The following is an 18,393-nucleotide window of genomic DNA, read 5'->3' on the forward strand; positions in this document are numbered from 1 at the left end:
CCTGTTTTCAAGTGGTACAAGTGTGGACTTCAAACAAGCTCCCTGCTGATCGGCTACAGTGGTTACCATAGAAACGACTACATCGACTTGGACCAATCACTGCTTACTGACAATGTCTGGTTCCAACATGGCGGCGTCCACATTGTGAATTTCATTTGGTTGGAGCTGGAAGTACGTTCTTTTCTATGGGTGACGTCACAGTACAGTCAATGGTTTAAAATGATTACCTGCTGCCTAAAGAAAGAAAAATTTTTACAAGAGTGTCGGCATGACTATTACTGGGGGGAGAATAGCTTAGCACACATTATTAAATGCTAACCAGCAACCTGACGTACCAGAGCAACACGCTGCTCCTTTATCGCTCTATTCTGGCTCTTTAAAGATAATTGCCAACAGTCTGAATAGTAGTTTTGGTTCATTTGTTTTAGTTAAATTGTCATATATATACAGTTTTTTAACATGTCAGATAAATGATCAAAATAATGGTAAAAGGTTTAATCTACTGTCGGAGATGCTTATCACTGAAATGAGCTTAGAGATCGTATTCTTATCTTCAGTCTAACGGCTGTTCTTAACTTTCTGACTATCCAGCAAAGACAAAATCGATTAAGAAATGTTTTTTCTGATGCTTATCGCCTAAGCTGAATAACACAAATAACGACTCTTCTTAAAAAACGTGTTTTTTATATGTGCTCTACCATTTGGAGGAAGTTTCAAAGTATCTAGATGCATTTACATCTAAAAATCTCTTGATTCTTCATTAATCCAGAAGGAAATTCAATGAAAGATTGATAGATAAAATAATAATAATAATAATAATAATAATAATAATAATCCACACCAATGGTGTCATTTTGTATGTTTGACAATAAAAGAAGAAAATTGATAATAATAATAAAAAAAAGTCTTGTTTGAGTTGGTTTTCTTGCATATTTATTTCAAGTAAATCTTCTACAACAGTTTAAGCTGATTTGACAGAGGATGTATTTTATTTTGAAAGTTAGTTGTGTGTGCAGCTATCAAAAGAAAAATAAATTAAAATTGCTTAACAGAAATTTTACTTCGTTAAAATTCAATAACACTTAATATTTAAAACCAACATGTTATGGCTAAATGGCCACAGAAGCAGACTTGGTAGTTCTCTTTAGGTTTAGTCACCAAGAAACTAGACCAAATGGCTCCTTTAGTGTTAAAGGTTGCAGCCCCCTGAGCTAAACAGTCAAAATCTCTTTTAAAAATGTCAGCTTTTTGCTTCCCAATGTAAATTTGAGTTTAAAAATAAATCAAAACCAATGAGAAAACAAATAAAACAGATAATCTGTTTTTTCGACAACAAATTATGAAGAAACTCTACTCCTTTTATAACATTTTACACTAGCTGTGTCTCCATTGTCTAATTAAATTGTGCAAATTAAATTTGGGATAGTAAATTTGCCGAATGAAAGCACGACAACATCGACAACACTCACATTTATTGAAAAAAGTTTTTGCTCATGGAGGAAGTGACTTTTGAGGTGTATTGAAATGGACATATGTAAAATTGTTTTGAGTTAAATGTTCCTTTCCCAGTATTCTTCCACTGAATTCAGTCAGGACAAGAGGAGAAATCCTAAAAAAAATCAAACTATAAAAAGAAGAAAATATTCTTTTGTTCAAGACGCAGAAGGCAAAAAAAAATCTGTGAAAAGTGAGACGCAAAGCCTCACATGTGGACACATAGACATACAAACAACCTTTTCCTGAGGACATGAATTACACAGGTAAAGAGTAATTTCCTATGTTGTCTTGCGGGTGCGGACGTGGCAGATTACATCTTTCTCTGAGGCCATGATTTCCTTTCCTGGAGACCGATAACGTTCACACATTTGTTCCTCACACTATGTTCTTGTCCAAGCACATCTTTGCACAGCATCATATTACAAATATTGTTTCCTCATAAAAATACTTTATTTTTTTTGTTACTCAAAGTAGAGTCTCTCCAAGATGGTGTTCTAATCTTGGTGCCCCAATCTGAGCTACAAGATTAAATAATGTGTTTTATTAAATTTTTATTTTCATTTTATGTAAAAAAAAATGCACCAGCCTAATGTAACCTTTGTTTACTCTTTTGCTCTTCCACAGGCATATCAGTGAGCATCTCCACGTTTAGCCTGGTTGCCATAGCAATCGAGCGCTACAGTGCCATTTGTAACCCCCTGAAGTCACGGGTGTGGCAGACCCGTTCCCATGCCTACCGCGTGATTGCTGCTACATGGGTGCTGGCCTTCATCATCATGGTCCCCTACCCAATTATCAGTCACCTGGAGCCTTTTCAGGGGTCTGCCAACACCACAGCGCACAAGTGTCGCCCCAAGTGGCCCATCCAAACTGCTGAGCAGACCTGGTAGGTGTGAGGGCTTTGAATGGTGTTTCAAGTCAACAAAGGACAACAGCATGGAGGCTGTGGATTTGTCTTTGTAGAGTCTGCTGTAACAGATAGTGTGTGTTAGGACGCTGAAAGAATCAAAGACCCACAAAAATTACATCAATTTTGTATTAATCGTCGAAGGTTCTCATTCATCCATGTGTCGTCTTGAAGCCGAGTCATGGCATCTGGACTTAAATCTTCTTAAATTTTAAGTCCAGATGCCATGACTCAACTTCAAAACATCAGTTTTCTATTATTATTCTACTGTAACAGTGCACTACGTATACACCAGATATGCGTGGGGTCCTGAACACACCTTTAGCATGCTGTATAGTGTTCACACAGGTCTGTTACGACCTGATACTAGTGTGTGTATCTATAGCAGGCTCAGCTCTGGGCTGCATGGCGCCCTAGGCAAAAAACTATTCTGGTGTGTCTTAAATCTTAATGTTTCAGCTGGGGCTCAAACTGGCGAACTCTTCGTTTTAAGGTATTCACGTTAACTGACTGTGCCGCCAATCAGCCAGTATTTAAGAGGAAAGTAAGATGATTTAAACTATTAAAGATGTTGCAGAAAAAAACAACAAAAAAAACACTAGATTGATTGGCGGTTGAAATAGTCTTTTTTGACTAAAATGCAGGGGGGAGTGAATTTCAAAGCAATTTTATATAAGTAAAACAAACGTCTACTTTGAGCCCGTGTTTATTCCTTTTCTCATTCTTAAAGTTTAGAGAAGCACTAACGGCGGGAACACAGCGGGCCCCTATTCTCAACCCTAGGCGGCTGCCTAGATCGCCTCCGCCCTGACACATAGTTAGAAGCAGCTTGGTGTGAAATGTTGTAGTGGTACAAATCTTCCTCCAGGCTTTTTCTTTCACAGCTCTATTCCGATACATGAAAGTCTTGGCGTCTAGGAACGCCGTCCAGGCTTTTGTTAATTTCTTCCTCATGTTCAATTGCCAACATGTTGGTAATTCCGTGATTTGAAAATGACCCAACCCAAACATCACCACCAAATCCAAGTCCCTGATATGTCAAAGTTCAACTCCAAGTTTAGCTTTGACATTAGTTCAAACTGAAACCCGAAAACAGGCTAAAAAACGTCCTTAGTCACATGTGTGTACCAGGGTTTCAAACATAGATGCCTAAAATTCGGATATATGCGTACATGGACTTTTCATTGAAGGTTTTCACTGAAAGGCGCATTTTTAAGCACAATGTGATTGTAGCATTAGAGAGCCATCCATTAATCCCTCTTAGCATACTTATCAAAGCTTTAGGGAGGCAAATGGAAATTCCTAAACTGTTGCCTCTCCCAACTTTACCAGTGTTTCTAATCAAACGGAGGGGCAATGTTGTTGTCTTTGAAGATTTTAGGGGTGGGGCCACATTCCCCTTCTAGTTTTGATAAGTGTAATTTGTGATTTTGAAATGGTTTCTTCAAGAGAGGAAACATTTGAATCTCAAAACTTTGAGAGATGGTTGCATTTCAACATCAGTTGGTTTGTCATAAAAATAAACTGGTTGGGTTGGACATTAGAGAGGTTTTACTGCTGGTGTGGGCAGCACTGACAGTCATGGAGTTCAACTCTTTAAACATCAGTGTGTTCAAGAGTCAAAGGTTAGACTGTTGAATCAGTGGCTAAAAGCTTTAGTTTATATTTGGGAAAAGATCAGGAGAAAGATCCCCAAACAGCTTAGCTCAAAATACTGATTTATCCTTAAATCTCCTTAATCAGCCTTAAACTTCATTAATCTAAAACGTTTTCACATGTTCTTGTGGGGCAGTAGAAGAAGAAGAAGTGTAGTTTTAGTATGAATTTAGTATTTTTAATTGAATTTTTGGTGTTTTTGTCTATTTTTCTAATAATAAACTTTATTTTTACTATATAAACGTCATTTTGGATTAAGCGAAACTAACATTATAATGCCGATTTTTATTAACTTCTTCTGTTTACTGTATTAGTAATTTTCAAATCATATTACATAGGATTACGACAGCATCTTATCTCAGTAACAGATATGGACAAATGTGTGAGAGAGAATAGAAAAAGAAATTATTGGATACAACTGTGAAAAAAAGAAAAAAATTGTTTTTTTTTTTCAATTTTATGGACAAAGTATCATCAGCCAGTCACTAAGAATACCCTTTATTTTTGCCTCTATTAGTAGATGAACGTAATTCAACTTTATTTCATAGAGCTTTCCATTATGTTTTGCTGTCTCTTGCAGGTATGTCATGCTTCTGCTGATATTGTTTGCCATTCCTGGAGTGGTTATGATTATTGCCTACGGACTGATCTCCAGGGAACTTTACCGAGGAATCCGGTTTGAGATGGGCCAGAAAAAAGACTCTACTGGTGAGTTGATGCACAGAAAAACGACAAAAGACATGGAAATTGATGCAAGAAATTTACATGATTTGTGTAAAATAATTCTTACCTTATGCTTTTTTCATAAACCCTTAGGTAGGTTACTTGAAATGGGGAATGAAGAACAAAACTATGTGTGTATATTTTAGGGAAACTTTTATTTTTCCTTATTGTTTTTGCTACTCAATTCTATGATAAATGCTAATAGCCTAATTCTATCGTTCCAATAACAAATTTTAATTGATTTTATTTGAGATTTTTCCAACATTATTATCAGCAAATTCTTAAAAAAATATTTTATAAAATTAATTCTTTTCTTTTTTCACCTCTTCCTAAGTGGGATTGACTTTGATTTTGTCTTCATCCTCTCCTTTTAGTTTGTTCCTGTAGTGGGTGGTCTTTTTTGAGACTCATACATGTTAAAAAATAAGTCCATCCATCCATATCATTTTAATAAAAAAAAAAAAAAAATTCCGACTGAAAAAAATACTTCATTAACAAGTAATACAAGATAAACAAAAAAGAAATAATTAAAAGTACAAAATATGGATTAGTCTTTACCTGGGTTGCACAATGGTGTAATGGTTAGCACTCCCACTCACATTGAAAAGACCCTGGTTCAAATCCCAGCTAGGACCTTATTTTTTACTGGAGTTTCCATCTTCTCCTCAAAGATTGGTGGGGTTTCTCCGGGCATTACGGTTTCCTCAAACAGTCCAAAAACATGATTTATAAGTTTATGAGTTCCTTTAAATCGACTCCTAAAGGTGTGAATTGGTGGTTGTCTGTGTGACTGATGGATTCACAGATTGTCTGGGTAGATTCTAGCAGCCTTTCTACTCTGAACATGAATAAGTGGGTTTAGAAGATGAATGAGTACATCTTTATGAATTTTAGTAAAAAATACACTAACTTTAGATTTCTCAAAGGTCCAAATGTCCTTGGAGTACAGTACTCTAATGACCACAGAGAAAAGTTACCAAACCGTGTAAAGGAGGAATCACCTGCCGATCAGAAGCAGCACTGATGAGAACCTGCAGATCTGCAGGTGACCTTCTAAAGATACTTTGATGTCCAATCGCATTTCCATATAATGACAAACTCTGACTATCACAGCAGAGCAAAGGAGCGGAAAGTTGCAAACAAGCACTTTTGCTTGTAATCAACAGCCTGCAATTCAGCAGTGACTCAAGCTTAGTGTCTTCCCTATTGTCACTAGATCATCAGAGCTGAATCTCATTAAAGGTTTAGCTGTTCACTTTGGAAATGAAGTTCTTTCTTTACATTTGTTGTTCATTTTTTCTCTGGTTCAACTTTAGGGGTTTCATTCTTAATATGAACCTGCAATTGGTAAAATCCTAAAAATGAGAGTACAGATGTTTTCAGGCTTTAAAACCCTCATTATTTATACACTTTTCTATGACATTGCCACTCATTTTTTCATCTATTTTCAAAGCGTTCCCAGCGGTCTTTTTGTTATGATTATGCAATTTTTAGCCAAAATCCAAAAACCTGTATTGCTTTCAAGGACATCATTTTTGCAAAACAGCAGAAGAAATTGGCGCAGAAGTAACGCCTGGTTCACACCGATCCCCGTTGGGCTGCAAAGTGGCGCAGAATGGAGGCCGCTTCCATTTGGCTCTCTTGCTAACCTTTGATGTAGTTCACACTTTACGCAAAGCGCCGTGGTCCTTCGTAGCCAGCTCACGCCGTGAATTGATTGTTTTGGCATGGTCTATTTTTTGCCCAAACCGCGAGTGAACACACGAGAAAATCCGGTCAATTTTCAAAATAAAACCAATTTTTCCACAATAAAATACCATGATAGACAAAATGCGATTATATTTTTGTTTCTAAACAGTATGTAGATATGAAAAAACAAACACACAAACACAACACACAAAAAACAGACACGCATGGATCAACGTAATGGGGCAACTGCGGAGCGGGGTGTGTGGTTGACGGCAAAAAAACAGCTCTAAATAACCACAGATGAGCAGGAGCGCCTGTCGACCATTGTGGAAAAATACATGTCTGGTATGAACCGGAGGTTATGCTGTTCGTCCACACACCGATTCACATCGCTTCTGCTTCTGGTGTGAACCAGGAGTAAGCCTTCACATATTTCCCATCATCCCTTCGTTTATACTCTTTATCGTGAGCTTACAACCCAAAGCTAACATTTGCGATGCAACAAAAATGCCAAATACTACTACTATCCAGATGTTTTTTTTTTTTTTTTTAATTTTCATGCACTCTTAGCTAAATGAGCTCAGTTTCATAGAAGAAAAGCAAAGATTAAAGATTTGGTGAGCTTATTCTGTTCAGGAGAAACAGCCAACCAGAACGCAGAAGATAATGGGATATAAACAAAAAATAAAAAATAAAGAATACTGAAACATTTGAAATTAAAAAAACCAAAAAAAAGAATCTGCCACACAGCAAAACCATGAAAGGTGAACCACAATAAAGCGACGACTGTGTTGTTTTCATCTTCCATCTTTTATCTTTTAGCTGACATGAAACCAACGTTATTTCCAGAAAGAGATGACTCTCCAATAACCACTCAGCGTGGCAAATAACCATTCAGGGCGGGAGGTGAAAAGGTCTGGAGGAAATAAATTTAAAATGACAAACATAGTTTGTTCACATTTATCATTTCCTTTTCTGTAAAACAAGCAACTCTCCATGATGAGAGGTTAGATCAAATAGACTGATGAGCAAATGGAAAAATGAAAAAGTGTTTTTGTTTGACTTCACTGAAAAACTAAAAGAAGGCTTAACTCTCAGGACTACAAAGTCGTATGTTCTACTAGATGTTTAGTTTTTTTTTATGCAGTTGATGTACAGAAAAATAGAAATAAACAAATGTTTTATCTGGATGATTTACATTAAATGTGTTTCTAAACCCTTATTTTTTTTTTTTTTTAACAGTTGTCTTACTAAGTTAAAAGTGTATATTTTTCTCTCAACACCTCTGACAAATCAACATGATAAACAACTTACCTGTAATATTCCGAATGCTTTTTGTACTTTTAGAGACTAATGTAATCAGTGTTAAATCAAACATTAAAAAAGAGACACCGATAATATTTGAATATCATAAAAATTGTACTCATAAGTGTCTCAGTGTCTCAGTAAATGGTTGCCTTGAAGCTCTTAATGTGTGTTAATTATAATTTTTGTCATTCAAAGTGAAGCAGGATTATTAAATAATGACAACACACAGTAAAGTCCCCTGATGGATAATTACTGCAGCTCAGCAGGAACAGTTAGTCACTTTGTCTTCCATTAGGGTGAATGGATGCTCAAAAAACCCCACGAGAATAAGCTTTAAAAAAAGTTATCTTTGGAGGAGAGCAAGCCAGAAATTACCAATATTACTTAAAAAATAGGATCATTATGCAAAATATTCTAATATTCATTTTAGTTTAACGAGATTCGTCTTTATCCTAACTTTTGCAGCAAACCTTTTTGTGTTTTTGTTTCCATTAGGCAAATTTATTCTTGCAATTTTAAGTTGTGCAATTTCATAGAAAATGAAAATGCAGCTTGTGATGATTACATTTTTTAAGTTTTAAAGCTTGAATTTATTTGAAACTTTGAGTTAAAACATTTTCTTTTTAACACACAAAATTCTTTAAAGGGAAAACTAACACTAAATCATCTTTTTTTTGGCTGTTGACCTCAGTAAATGGGGCTTTAAAAGTGCTGTCTTTTGGTCCTTGCTACATTTTTAGAGAGTTTTGTGGAGATACTGGCATCACTTTGCTCTGTACTACTTTCCATATGAACGATGCAGAGTGACTACGTTACCTCAAGCTAACCTCACTGTCAATCAGATGCAAACCTCCCCCAATTTTTTTTTTTTTTGTGTTACCCTTTAAAGTCCGACTTTTGGTTTTCTCAGACTATTTAATACCTGATGTTCTCCAAACAGTTATTTATCGTTTTCGTTGTTTTTCTGACCTCCTCTTCTTCATAAAGAGGATCTTTGGTGGTTCTCTAATACCTGTTAATTTTTTAAAAGACTGATACTTCTATGAGTATTTTTTTGCATTAGCACATGAAGTGTTTATGAAATAAGTTCCTGCTTTGTTTAAAATACAAAGTTGCTGATTGTCCTTGTTATTCTTTTGGGGGAAAAGAGTAAATCCTAATAAAAATTTATCATAAAAATAGGAAGCTTAAGCACATTGTTGAAGTGTTCAGTAGTTAATCCTCACAGAAATAATCTTTGTCTTCCTGCTGTTTCATGCAGATGTGAAGAATGGCCTGACTTCAACCGTGTCTAATGTTAGCGACGATGGAGATGGCTGTTATGTGAATGTGGTCCAGAGGCCGCACTCAATGGAAATGTCCTCCATGGCTGCATCAATCAGGCAGGTCAAAGCCGATAGACCACGCAGCAACACGTCAGAGGCCAAGCTGGAGGCCAAGAAGCGAGTCATCCGTATGCTGGTGGTCATCGTCGTCCTTTTCTTTCTCTGCTGGATGCCTCTGTACTGTGTCAACACCTGGAGGGCTTTTGATGACCGCTCCGCCACCCGTGCTCTCTCAGGAGCGCCTATTGCTTTCATCCACTTGCTGAGCTACACCTCCGCCTGCGTCAACCCCATCATCTACTGCTTCATGAACACCCGCTTCCGCAAGGCTCTGCTCGCCACCTTCTCGTGCTGCGGCTCTCCGTGCCGTCACTGCTGCCGCCGCCGTGGGCTGCGCGACATCGAGGAAGACGTTATGGCAACGGGGGCCTCCATGTCAAAGTTCAGTTACACTACGGTCAGCACCATGGGAAACTGCTGAGAGATGTGAACACAATCCAGAAGGGACAGTTACCACGGCAACACAGCATCCCACAACCTTTGTTTCAGGCCAACACTGTGCTCATTGGGACAGTAATGTGAAGAGGTGAAAGGGACCATTTATTGTAGCAGTAAAACAGCTTCGTCTATAACTGTGAGTAAAGGTATGTAGAGATTATCCAACAAAAGTCCGTTTTACAGTGTAAATACACACATATATGGTGTTGATTGAAAAACTTTGTGTTGTTTGTCACCGCCGACCAAGAAAATTGTTCACTTGGAAGTTTACAGTAAGATGTCTGTGTGGGAGTGTGTAATGTTGCACTGCTAAAGGAATTCTTAATGAAGTCTATATGTTGCTATTTAAAACTTTTATATTTGGCTGTTAGTTGCTGGAGTGGCTCTGTGTTGATGTAGGTAAAGCAGCTGCCTTGTGGACTAAGTGCCTGCTTTTAAATAGTTGCTGCATTCATTTCATATTGATCTGTTGTTCCTTGTGAAATAGCTGCGGGGAACCTGTAATTGTGAGTTTAGATCTTGCTTTTTAAGTGTATTCACTACAGCTGGTTGGTGGGCCCTGTTACAGATGTTTTAAAGGCAATTCCAGAGACTTTTTATGAACTTGCTCTCCTTGTTGAGGAGAGTTGGCAAGAACTTTGAGCTACATCTGCTTAACTTTGCAGTTTAGCTAAAGAACTTGGAATGTTACCCTTAAAAACATTGTTTTTTTTTGTGCTGCTCTGGAAGAATTCTCGTTAAAAACCTTATAGAAAAGCTTTCATGCACTGACTTATTTCTGACAACAACTTCACATCCTTTCTTGCATTTATGGAAATGTGTCACAAACACTAAAGATGGACGAATATTATGAAATGTTTTGATCTTTTATTGATAGTATAAAATAAAATCTGTTTGATCCAAACCCATTGACTGTTTATGAGAACTGGACCGAGTGCGAGTGTGACGTCACAATTAAGACAATTCAGTCTCCTTATTTTTTGCAATATGGATGCCGCCATTTTGAAACCAGACGTTGTCAGTTTAAGCCTTTCTATGGCAGTCACTCTCACCAATCAGGAGTGAGCTTGTTGGAAGTCCAGACCCCCACTACTTGACAGTGGGCTACATGAAATTTATCAAATACTTGACATGAGACCCCATGCTTTTATTTAGGCATCTGATTGGCCAGTTTACTGTTTCAATACATTGTACTAAAAAAATATTTAAAAAATAGGATTAGCAAGAACGTGTTATTCGACACATTCTCACTTCCAACTCGTCATATATGGATGTATGGTTCGGGCCCCCTCCACGTCACTTTTTGGGTGTCCCCAACTTATTGTTTTTTGACGTCCATTAAATCATATTGGGCTAGGGTACTGGTACTAGTCTGGTCCAGTTCGCGTCGCAGTACCAAAATATCCAAAACATCGGGTACTGGACCGGTCTGCAGAACCAATACCGGGTTAGGGTTCTGTCTGCATCTCGAGGGTTGGGGACCCCTAATTAGCGTCTGGGACTCAGTACCAAGTGACCCTTGGACTGGCACCAGTTTGCAGCCCTTGGGTTGGGGACTCTTGATTTAATGGGAACAACCAGCATGTTACAAAACGTTGAGTTGGGGACACCTAAAACGTTAAAAAGTGATGTGGAGGGGGCCCAGACCATTTGTTCTGGTACGAGTCTCCCTCCCGAGGGTTGGGGACCCCTGATTAGAGTCTGTGACTCTGTACCAAGCGGCCCTTGGACTGGTACCGGTTTGCACCCCGAGGGTTGGGGACCCTTGATTTAATGGGAGCAGCCAGCATGTTAAAAAACGTCGAGTTGAGGACACCCAAAAAGTGGGGACCCGAACCATACGTCCATATATGACGAGTTGGGAGTGAGAATGTGTTGAGTTATTCTGACAAATATAATGACTGAGTAAAAGCTCATTATTTCTTAATAGAAGTCTTTGATTTTGACATCTTGGAACCAGCAGGTACTTTCTTTTTGGTATGCTCGCGGGGAGGGGTCACAAGTCCATTTCTCTCATACAGTCAATGTCAATGCCAGCTCAGTGGCCCTGTGGTAGAGTGTCCACCCTGAGATTGGAAGGTTGTGGGTTAAAATCCCAGCCGAGTCATACCAAAGACTCTAAAAATGGGACCGAGTGGCTCCCTGCTTGGCTCTCAGCATTAAGGAGTTGGACTGGGGGGTTAAACCACCAAATGGTTCCCGAGCGCAGCTGTGTCTGCAGCTCACCACTCCCCCAGGGAATGGGTCAAATGCGGAGAACAAATTTCACACACTTAGGTGTGTGACAAAAGTTAAGACAGTTCAGCCTCAACACTTGTGTATTGCGCAGTGCCACAAGTTCAACTGCAACCGCATATTGAGAAGGCATCGGCACAATGTTTAAGATGGCGGCACCCAGTTTTTTTGAAATGGACATGATTGTAGATGGGGGCAGAAAGGCGGTCGTCAGGCTGGCAGAATGTTCTGCTTTATTTAGCCATGGGCTACTAGGCGGCTAATGACACTTGATATGGATGTCCGCCGTCCTGAGACATTTACACATCGTCCAATCAGAGCTGCTGCCGTCCGACGATTCTGGCTGCTGTCCAGCTGTCAACCAATGTTGTAATGGTGTCATTCCTGCCGTTACTGGACTGCCACCGCACAATTCAATTCAATTCAATTTTATTTATATAGCCCAAAATCACAAAGAGATTTGCCTCATTGGGCTTCAAAATATAAACAATTGTTAAAGCTAAACAGACTACAACCTCAAAATATGCCACAGCAGCCACCGCACAAGATCAACTTTTAGAGAAAATGTGTCCAGTTGACGTAAAACTTGCTGAAAAATGTTCATTTATGTCAGTGGGATATGTGACCGTAGAATAAAAGTAAAAAGAAATACATGGAGACTTTTAAATCTATTCATACCTGGAATTTGCAGTACATTTTTATTCTTATTATTTTATAACAAAAATTGCATGTTATTTTCAAGTCTTTTGAGTAAATACAATTGGTATGAACATATCCTGGGAAGAAAAAATTATATTTATAAATCTGAAGTTGAAATATTTGATTTTTTAGTTTGATAAAGGTTAATCTGCTGCACAAACCAAATATTTTCATCTTACTGTAGTACATTTAGTGCACTTATAGTTAAATATTGCAGAGCGAGGCGTCAAGCTTCATCTTAAAGCTTGCATGAACCGGTGTCAGAGTGGAGCACAGCTATTTGTTCTGAGTTCACCTGCAGCCTGTGGAGCAAATGCCTGAATTTAGGGTCTGTCTTTGTCAGCTCTGCCTTTTGAGGCTGTAATTCTTCAGTCTTGACTCCCCGCACACTAATTGTGTTAAAAACTCAGCCCTGCCAGGCGCAACAAGTGAGCATATTTCTCTGAGTGCACCAAAACACAGTGCTGTCAGTGTCACCGTTTATGATGAATGGCTTGCTTCTGTGTAGCTTCCATAGACATAAAATGATTTTTCATTTCTAAAGCGAAGCAGTCTTTGTGTTTAAATCCTTAATTACATTAAGGATGATAAGGACACACGCCAAAACCGTCATTAACACAATGCAAAATCAGGAATATGAACTTCTTCTTACTGCTGCCAAACATCTCAGTTCGTATTGGTTGCTCTCGAATCGATTTGTGAGAAACCTTTGCTTCACAAAGATATGAAATTGTAAGCCGGTGAAATAATGACTCTCCCTTTGTGACAAACAAGAAAGAAGCAGACATTCATTTAGCTGTTATTAAAGCTTAATGACCCCTGTCCCGCTGACAGATCATAGGAGCAACCCCGATCTCACGTCTTATTGTTGAATGTCAGAGAACTTTTTCTTGTTGTTGTTGTTGTGAAAGGAGATCTCTCGACGGTTTCAACTGAAGAATTTCAGTCTCAACATTATTGTTGCACACTGTAATACAGCCATCTGTGCTGCTGTTTATGAGCAGCTCTTGGAAAAAAAAAAAAAAAAGAAAGACGGGGCTGTAACTGTGATTTCCCCCGGGCGTTTGCAGAGCCTGTTAAATATTTCCTCCCAACTCACGTCAACCTCCTCCCCACGCGCGCAGAAACACACAGTTCACCCGCTAAAACTACTCACAGTACCCTTGCTGACATCCAATTTAAAAGCGATTTGGATAATTGATGCACTCTTAGTTAAAAAAAAAAGACAGGAAGTTGTTGCAACTTTTGTGTATGTAAATTTACTTCCATGTTTTCACCGCGTCTCCTTCAAAGTAAAAGACTCTTCGACGTGCTCCCTCAGTGGTTTGATGCGATTGTCAGAATCCTTCATTGTGAACAGAGCACAAATGAAAATGCATTATTCACTTTTTAGGAGTAAAAAATAAGGTATTTGGAGCTCTTTTCAGTGTTTATTGGTTGAAATGATGGAAACACAAGGGGCAGAGTGCCAGTCAATCACAGGCTGGAAGTATAATTTGGCTTCATTTTTTCGGGGGCGCAGTAGTGATGCATCATTCATCTTTATATTTGGTGTGTAACAGTACAGATGGCTGCCGTTGAACATGAATTTTAGACTTCTGGGCCTGAAATGAATTTTGAGCAAAGCACATAAAATGGCAACAAAAGAAGAGCAATGTCTCCTCCCCAAAGAAACGCCACAGTTTATTTACTGCAGCGACGGCGGAGCCAAAAAGAAACAACCGGCTACAGAGACCTGACGGATGCTCAATTATTCAGATGAGAATCTTTTTTAGTAAAAAATGAAATTCTAATAATTCCTATTTATTCAGCAAATGTATTTTTGTAATAAAAAATAAATTAAGTTGATTGATTGCTGTCATTTACACCGGGTAATAAGTAAAGTCCAGACAGTAAGTTGGCCTTTATATAATGACTCGCGTCTCCGACTCGGGTGACACAAACCTCTTATTATTGGAATTGACCCCCCCCCCCCCAGCCCTTCCAGCTCATTATCAACCTCCTTGCTAATGTCACTTTTTGAGTTTTTCCTCCTACTTTCTGCTGAATCTCCTTTCTCTGCTTCAGTAACCCACCATCCTTACACAACAGGTGAGCCTTCACGAAAAGCTATTCATCACAGTAAATGGCCCAATATTCTATTCTGCTGCAGGAAAGAGCTTTTCTGCAGGCGACTGATAAGAGAACAAGTGCAGAATGATGGGGTTGATGGTCGCATGGAGGAATTTTTCAGATGATATTTGTGGAGCAAATGGACAGGAGTGGGCAGCAACTCTAGCTTATCCTAAACGGTTTCACTTATATACAGTCAATGGTGCCGTCAAACGATTAAAAAATAAATTTTATAAGACATCAGCTTTTGAACAAATACAGGCTTCAGAGAAAACTTTATTTTCATTCTCTCAAACATTAGTATTTATAGTGTATACTCAAGGTATTTCTGCGCGTTAGCAGCTCTACGCTAACATAGCCGACTGGCGACTGTTGATGATGTCATCAAGTGGGAGTAACGCTCAAACAGGAAGACAATATTTTTCCTTATCGCTCCGTATGGAGGGCCAAATGTTCAGATTTGACATAAATTTGCCACTGAACATACCAATCAGCTGACTCATCTTTAGTGTCAATTTTTTTTCATTATTCATATGCATTAATGCTCCAAAGGTGATAGCCCTTAATTAAATAATTATTTAGTGGTTTAATAATTTACACTTTAGATAATTTTAATAAACATAAAAAAATAGCAAACAATTGTTATAATTAATTTATTAATTAAAAGAATGGTGCAAAAGGAAGAATATAGAAGGTAGTTATTCATTGAAAAAAAGCAGCCGTTTGCCCTCTTAATTTGTCTTAAAAGAAGGCACAAAGTATTTTTCATAAATTTGTGTCCAAAGTCTTGAGTTTTAAACTATTTTGTAAACAACAATTGAATATATTTTAGTTTATTTTATTTAACTACACAACACATGATTAAAATGAAGTTTTATTGTTTCACCGGTAATTATTAGTCTGCTTAGGACTTCATAAAAGCCTCAACTGTGTTACTGATCGTGTTAGCAGGGTGCTCCTCCTGTGTTGCCATGGTGACCTCCATCTTTACTGCTGATACTTTACTAAAGCCTTTGGTGAAATATACTTTACTGGCACTTAAAGGCTTAATGATAACGGAGCTTAAGTGAAAGCTGCTTGATAAAGACTGTGAGCACCTGGTTGATGCTCTGGAAATCTGTGCGATGTAGTGATCATTTTACAACTTTATAAGTCTAGTTATGATGTCAATATCCTCAAAGTTTTGAACAATTATGTTGAGGTGACAATCAGACTAACAGCAAAAATGTTTATCTTAAATTAATTTAATTTAAATTAATTTAATTGAATTAAAGTACAACTTTACTGGAGTGACAGAAAGAAAACATAACAGCAATACCTTTAATTCTGACGTCAATAAAGTAATTCTATCAAGTTTGACTCCATTAATTTCTAGAGATTTACTCAATGTTTGATAACAGTAAACAGAATGTTGCCCACATAAATTAAAGTTATTGTGAATTATATTAGCTATCACTGATGTCCACATTTAGCAGTTTTTATTATTTTTTAACTAAATTTTTCATTTTCTACAATTTTATTATCTTTTCATTTTCTCTGAAACTACCTTGTATTTAATTATTTTCTGAACTTTTTTGTTGCTCATTGACTCAGTCAGGACTTTGAAACAAACTCAATTTTTGTTAAAGCAAATATAAACATTATAAGAACTTCAACGAATTGTTGATAAATCAATTGCACCTGTCTTATTAAACTATTTAATGCAGTTTAATAGAATAAATGTGCTTCACATTTTGCTTGTGTTGCACTGAGCTGTAAAAATATTTTGCTGGCCAACGCATTCAATCAATATAAACTTTAATTTGATTAAATCTTTTTTGTTGCAAATTTATGTCAGGTTGGCATCCATCCTCAGACTAATCATTACTAAATCTTTTAGTCGTAACTTACCAGTGACAACGATAACATTTCTAAATAAATATTATTTGCTCTGCATTACATTAAATAAGCTGCCCCTCTGCATGTAAAGCAAAAAGATCGCCTGACAGCTATTTTTCAGAAACTCAGAGGGCTTTAGGAGGTTTACGTGTTTGCAAGAAATATAGGGGGTTCTTTCAAGAAATGGCTTATTTTTTCTGAAGAAAAAAATGACAGAAAATTCGAAATATATTGTTTTATTTTTACACATTATGAAAACATCCACACAGTTAACTTGATTTTGCTGCTACTATTAAAAACTGTTTATTTCTGGCCCAGAAAAAAAAAAAAAAACACAGTTGCCTTTTCTGAAAGTTCATCTTTTTAAATGTCTTCCATATATAAAATGAAAAATAATCTTGTTAATAATAAAAATGACCATCGGGTAATGTCTTTGTGCTATGGTTGCTTTACTGTTTGTTCCATTGATGTCAATGGTTGTAGATTGTTTCAAAACTGTTCAAAATCCAGTTTTTTCCATTCCTGTATTTGCTCATATTTGTTGTTTGTACACATACTTGAAATTGTGCTCAAATCAGTAAATATTCAGGTGGTGAAGCTTTGAGTGGAAAGCTCTTACGCTGTATTTTGGCTCTTTATGACGATGTTATTTGTCTTTCAGCTGCTTGTACAGACCATAAATGTTGGTTGGAAACATGAAAAAAGATACAAAAGCATTAGCGGCACGTTTAGATTTACTAGAATAGTCACAGTTGCCAGGCCACCACTGCCTTAAGAGTGTTTTTAGTGAATAACTGTATGTCTGAGTGCATGACTGTGAGTTCTTTATGTCTCTCTTTAAAGTGATCATGAGTCACGACTGACTCCAAAAAAAAAGACCTTCAGAAACACGGTAGAATATTCAGTTTTTCATTTAAAGAGGAAAGTAAATGTGTTGTTATGAAATTAAATGTCAATGGAAGTCTGTCAATCGGTTATGTCATAATGTTTTAAGTGGATTTAAGTCTAAATCACTTTATTAAATAATTATTTTAAGGATCACTGAATTTCAACATAAAAAAATGATATATTCAATATTACAATATTAAGAAAATGTGATAAAATATTTGGGTGTTTTATGCTGCTAAAGGAGTAGAGTGTACCCATAATTATATCTATGAAGTAAACGAGATTATGAAGTAGGTGGAATATTTTTAGAGGAACTCCTTCTATATGTTTTAAAATTTGCTGCCTTATTGTAGCAAAACTACTAAAATTAGTTATAAACTTTGGAAAGGCTTTTACTATTAAATATTTTCACTCATCATATATATTGCTTTTAAACAAGGATACATTTTTGGATTATTTCGTACCAGACAAATTTACCTAATACAGTACTTGGTGGAAGTTGGGCAGTGACATTTTTTGTTTGACACTTCAAATACAGATTAGGATTTAAAAAGGGAACATTAAAGCATTTCTAGTGATTTGGAACATTTTAATTGTGTTATCTTTAAATTATTTGGAGTAAATTACCAAAAAAAAAAAATAAATAAATACTGGAAGACAAAAGAAGAAAGACATTTCTAAAGGAAAATTTAATCTCAAAGTAAAACAGTTTATATTGGGTAGTGATTAAGACAATGTCTGACATCCCAACCTACTACCCGACTACTAAAACATAACATAGTGCAGAACCATATTTTAAATTTTAGAAGCAATTTTGACTCCATACTCACTATTTTACATGACGTCAGCCATTTTCACAGAGTAAAAATGTATTATTTGCTAATAATATAGATATAAATTTTTTTCTCCTCAAAATTTGTTTCAATGCAATGCATTGTGGTCTATATATGTTATATGCATCAATGCTCACTGGTGTTT

The 18,393-nt window shown here is 36.9% G+C and overlaps 1 protein-coding gene and 1 long non-coding RNA gene across 2 annotated transcripts in view; one reads left to right on the forward strand and one right to left on the reverse strand.

Annotated features, from left to right (window-relative positions):
• Nucleotides 1-10,798, forward strand: part of LOC112155437 (cholecystokinin receptor) — a 32,022-nt gene extending 21,224 nt beyond the window's left edge. Inside the window, exons 3-5 of the mRNA XM_024287056.2 lie at nucleotides 2,122-2,383; nucleotides 4,641-4,768; nucleotides 9,042-10,798. Coding sequence (XP_024142824.1) covers nucleotides 2,122-2,383; nucleotides 4,641-4,768; nucleotides 9,042-9,586 — 935 coding nt within the window. The 3' untranslated portion in view covers nucleotides 9,587-10,798. The remainder of the gene's footprint in view (nucleotides 1-2,121; nucleotides 2,384-4,640; nucleotides 4,769-9,041) is intronic.
• Nucleotides 1-18,393, reverse strand: part of LOC112155438 — a 60,947-nt gene that overhangs the window by 6,195 nt on the left and 36,359 nt on the right. The window lies entirely within an intron of this gene.

The sequence above is a fragment of the Oryzias melastigma genome, linkage group LG21 (genome assembly GCF_002922805.2).
Source record: "Oryzias melastigma strain HK-1 linkage group LG21, ASM292280v2, whole genome shotgun sequence".
Lineage (NCBI taxonomy): Eukaryota > Metazoa > Chordata > Actinopteri > Beloniformes > Adrianichthyidae > Oryzias > Oryzias melastigma.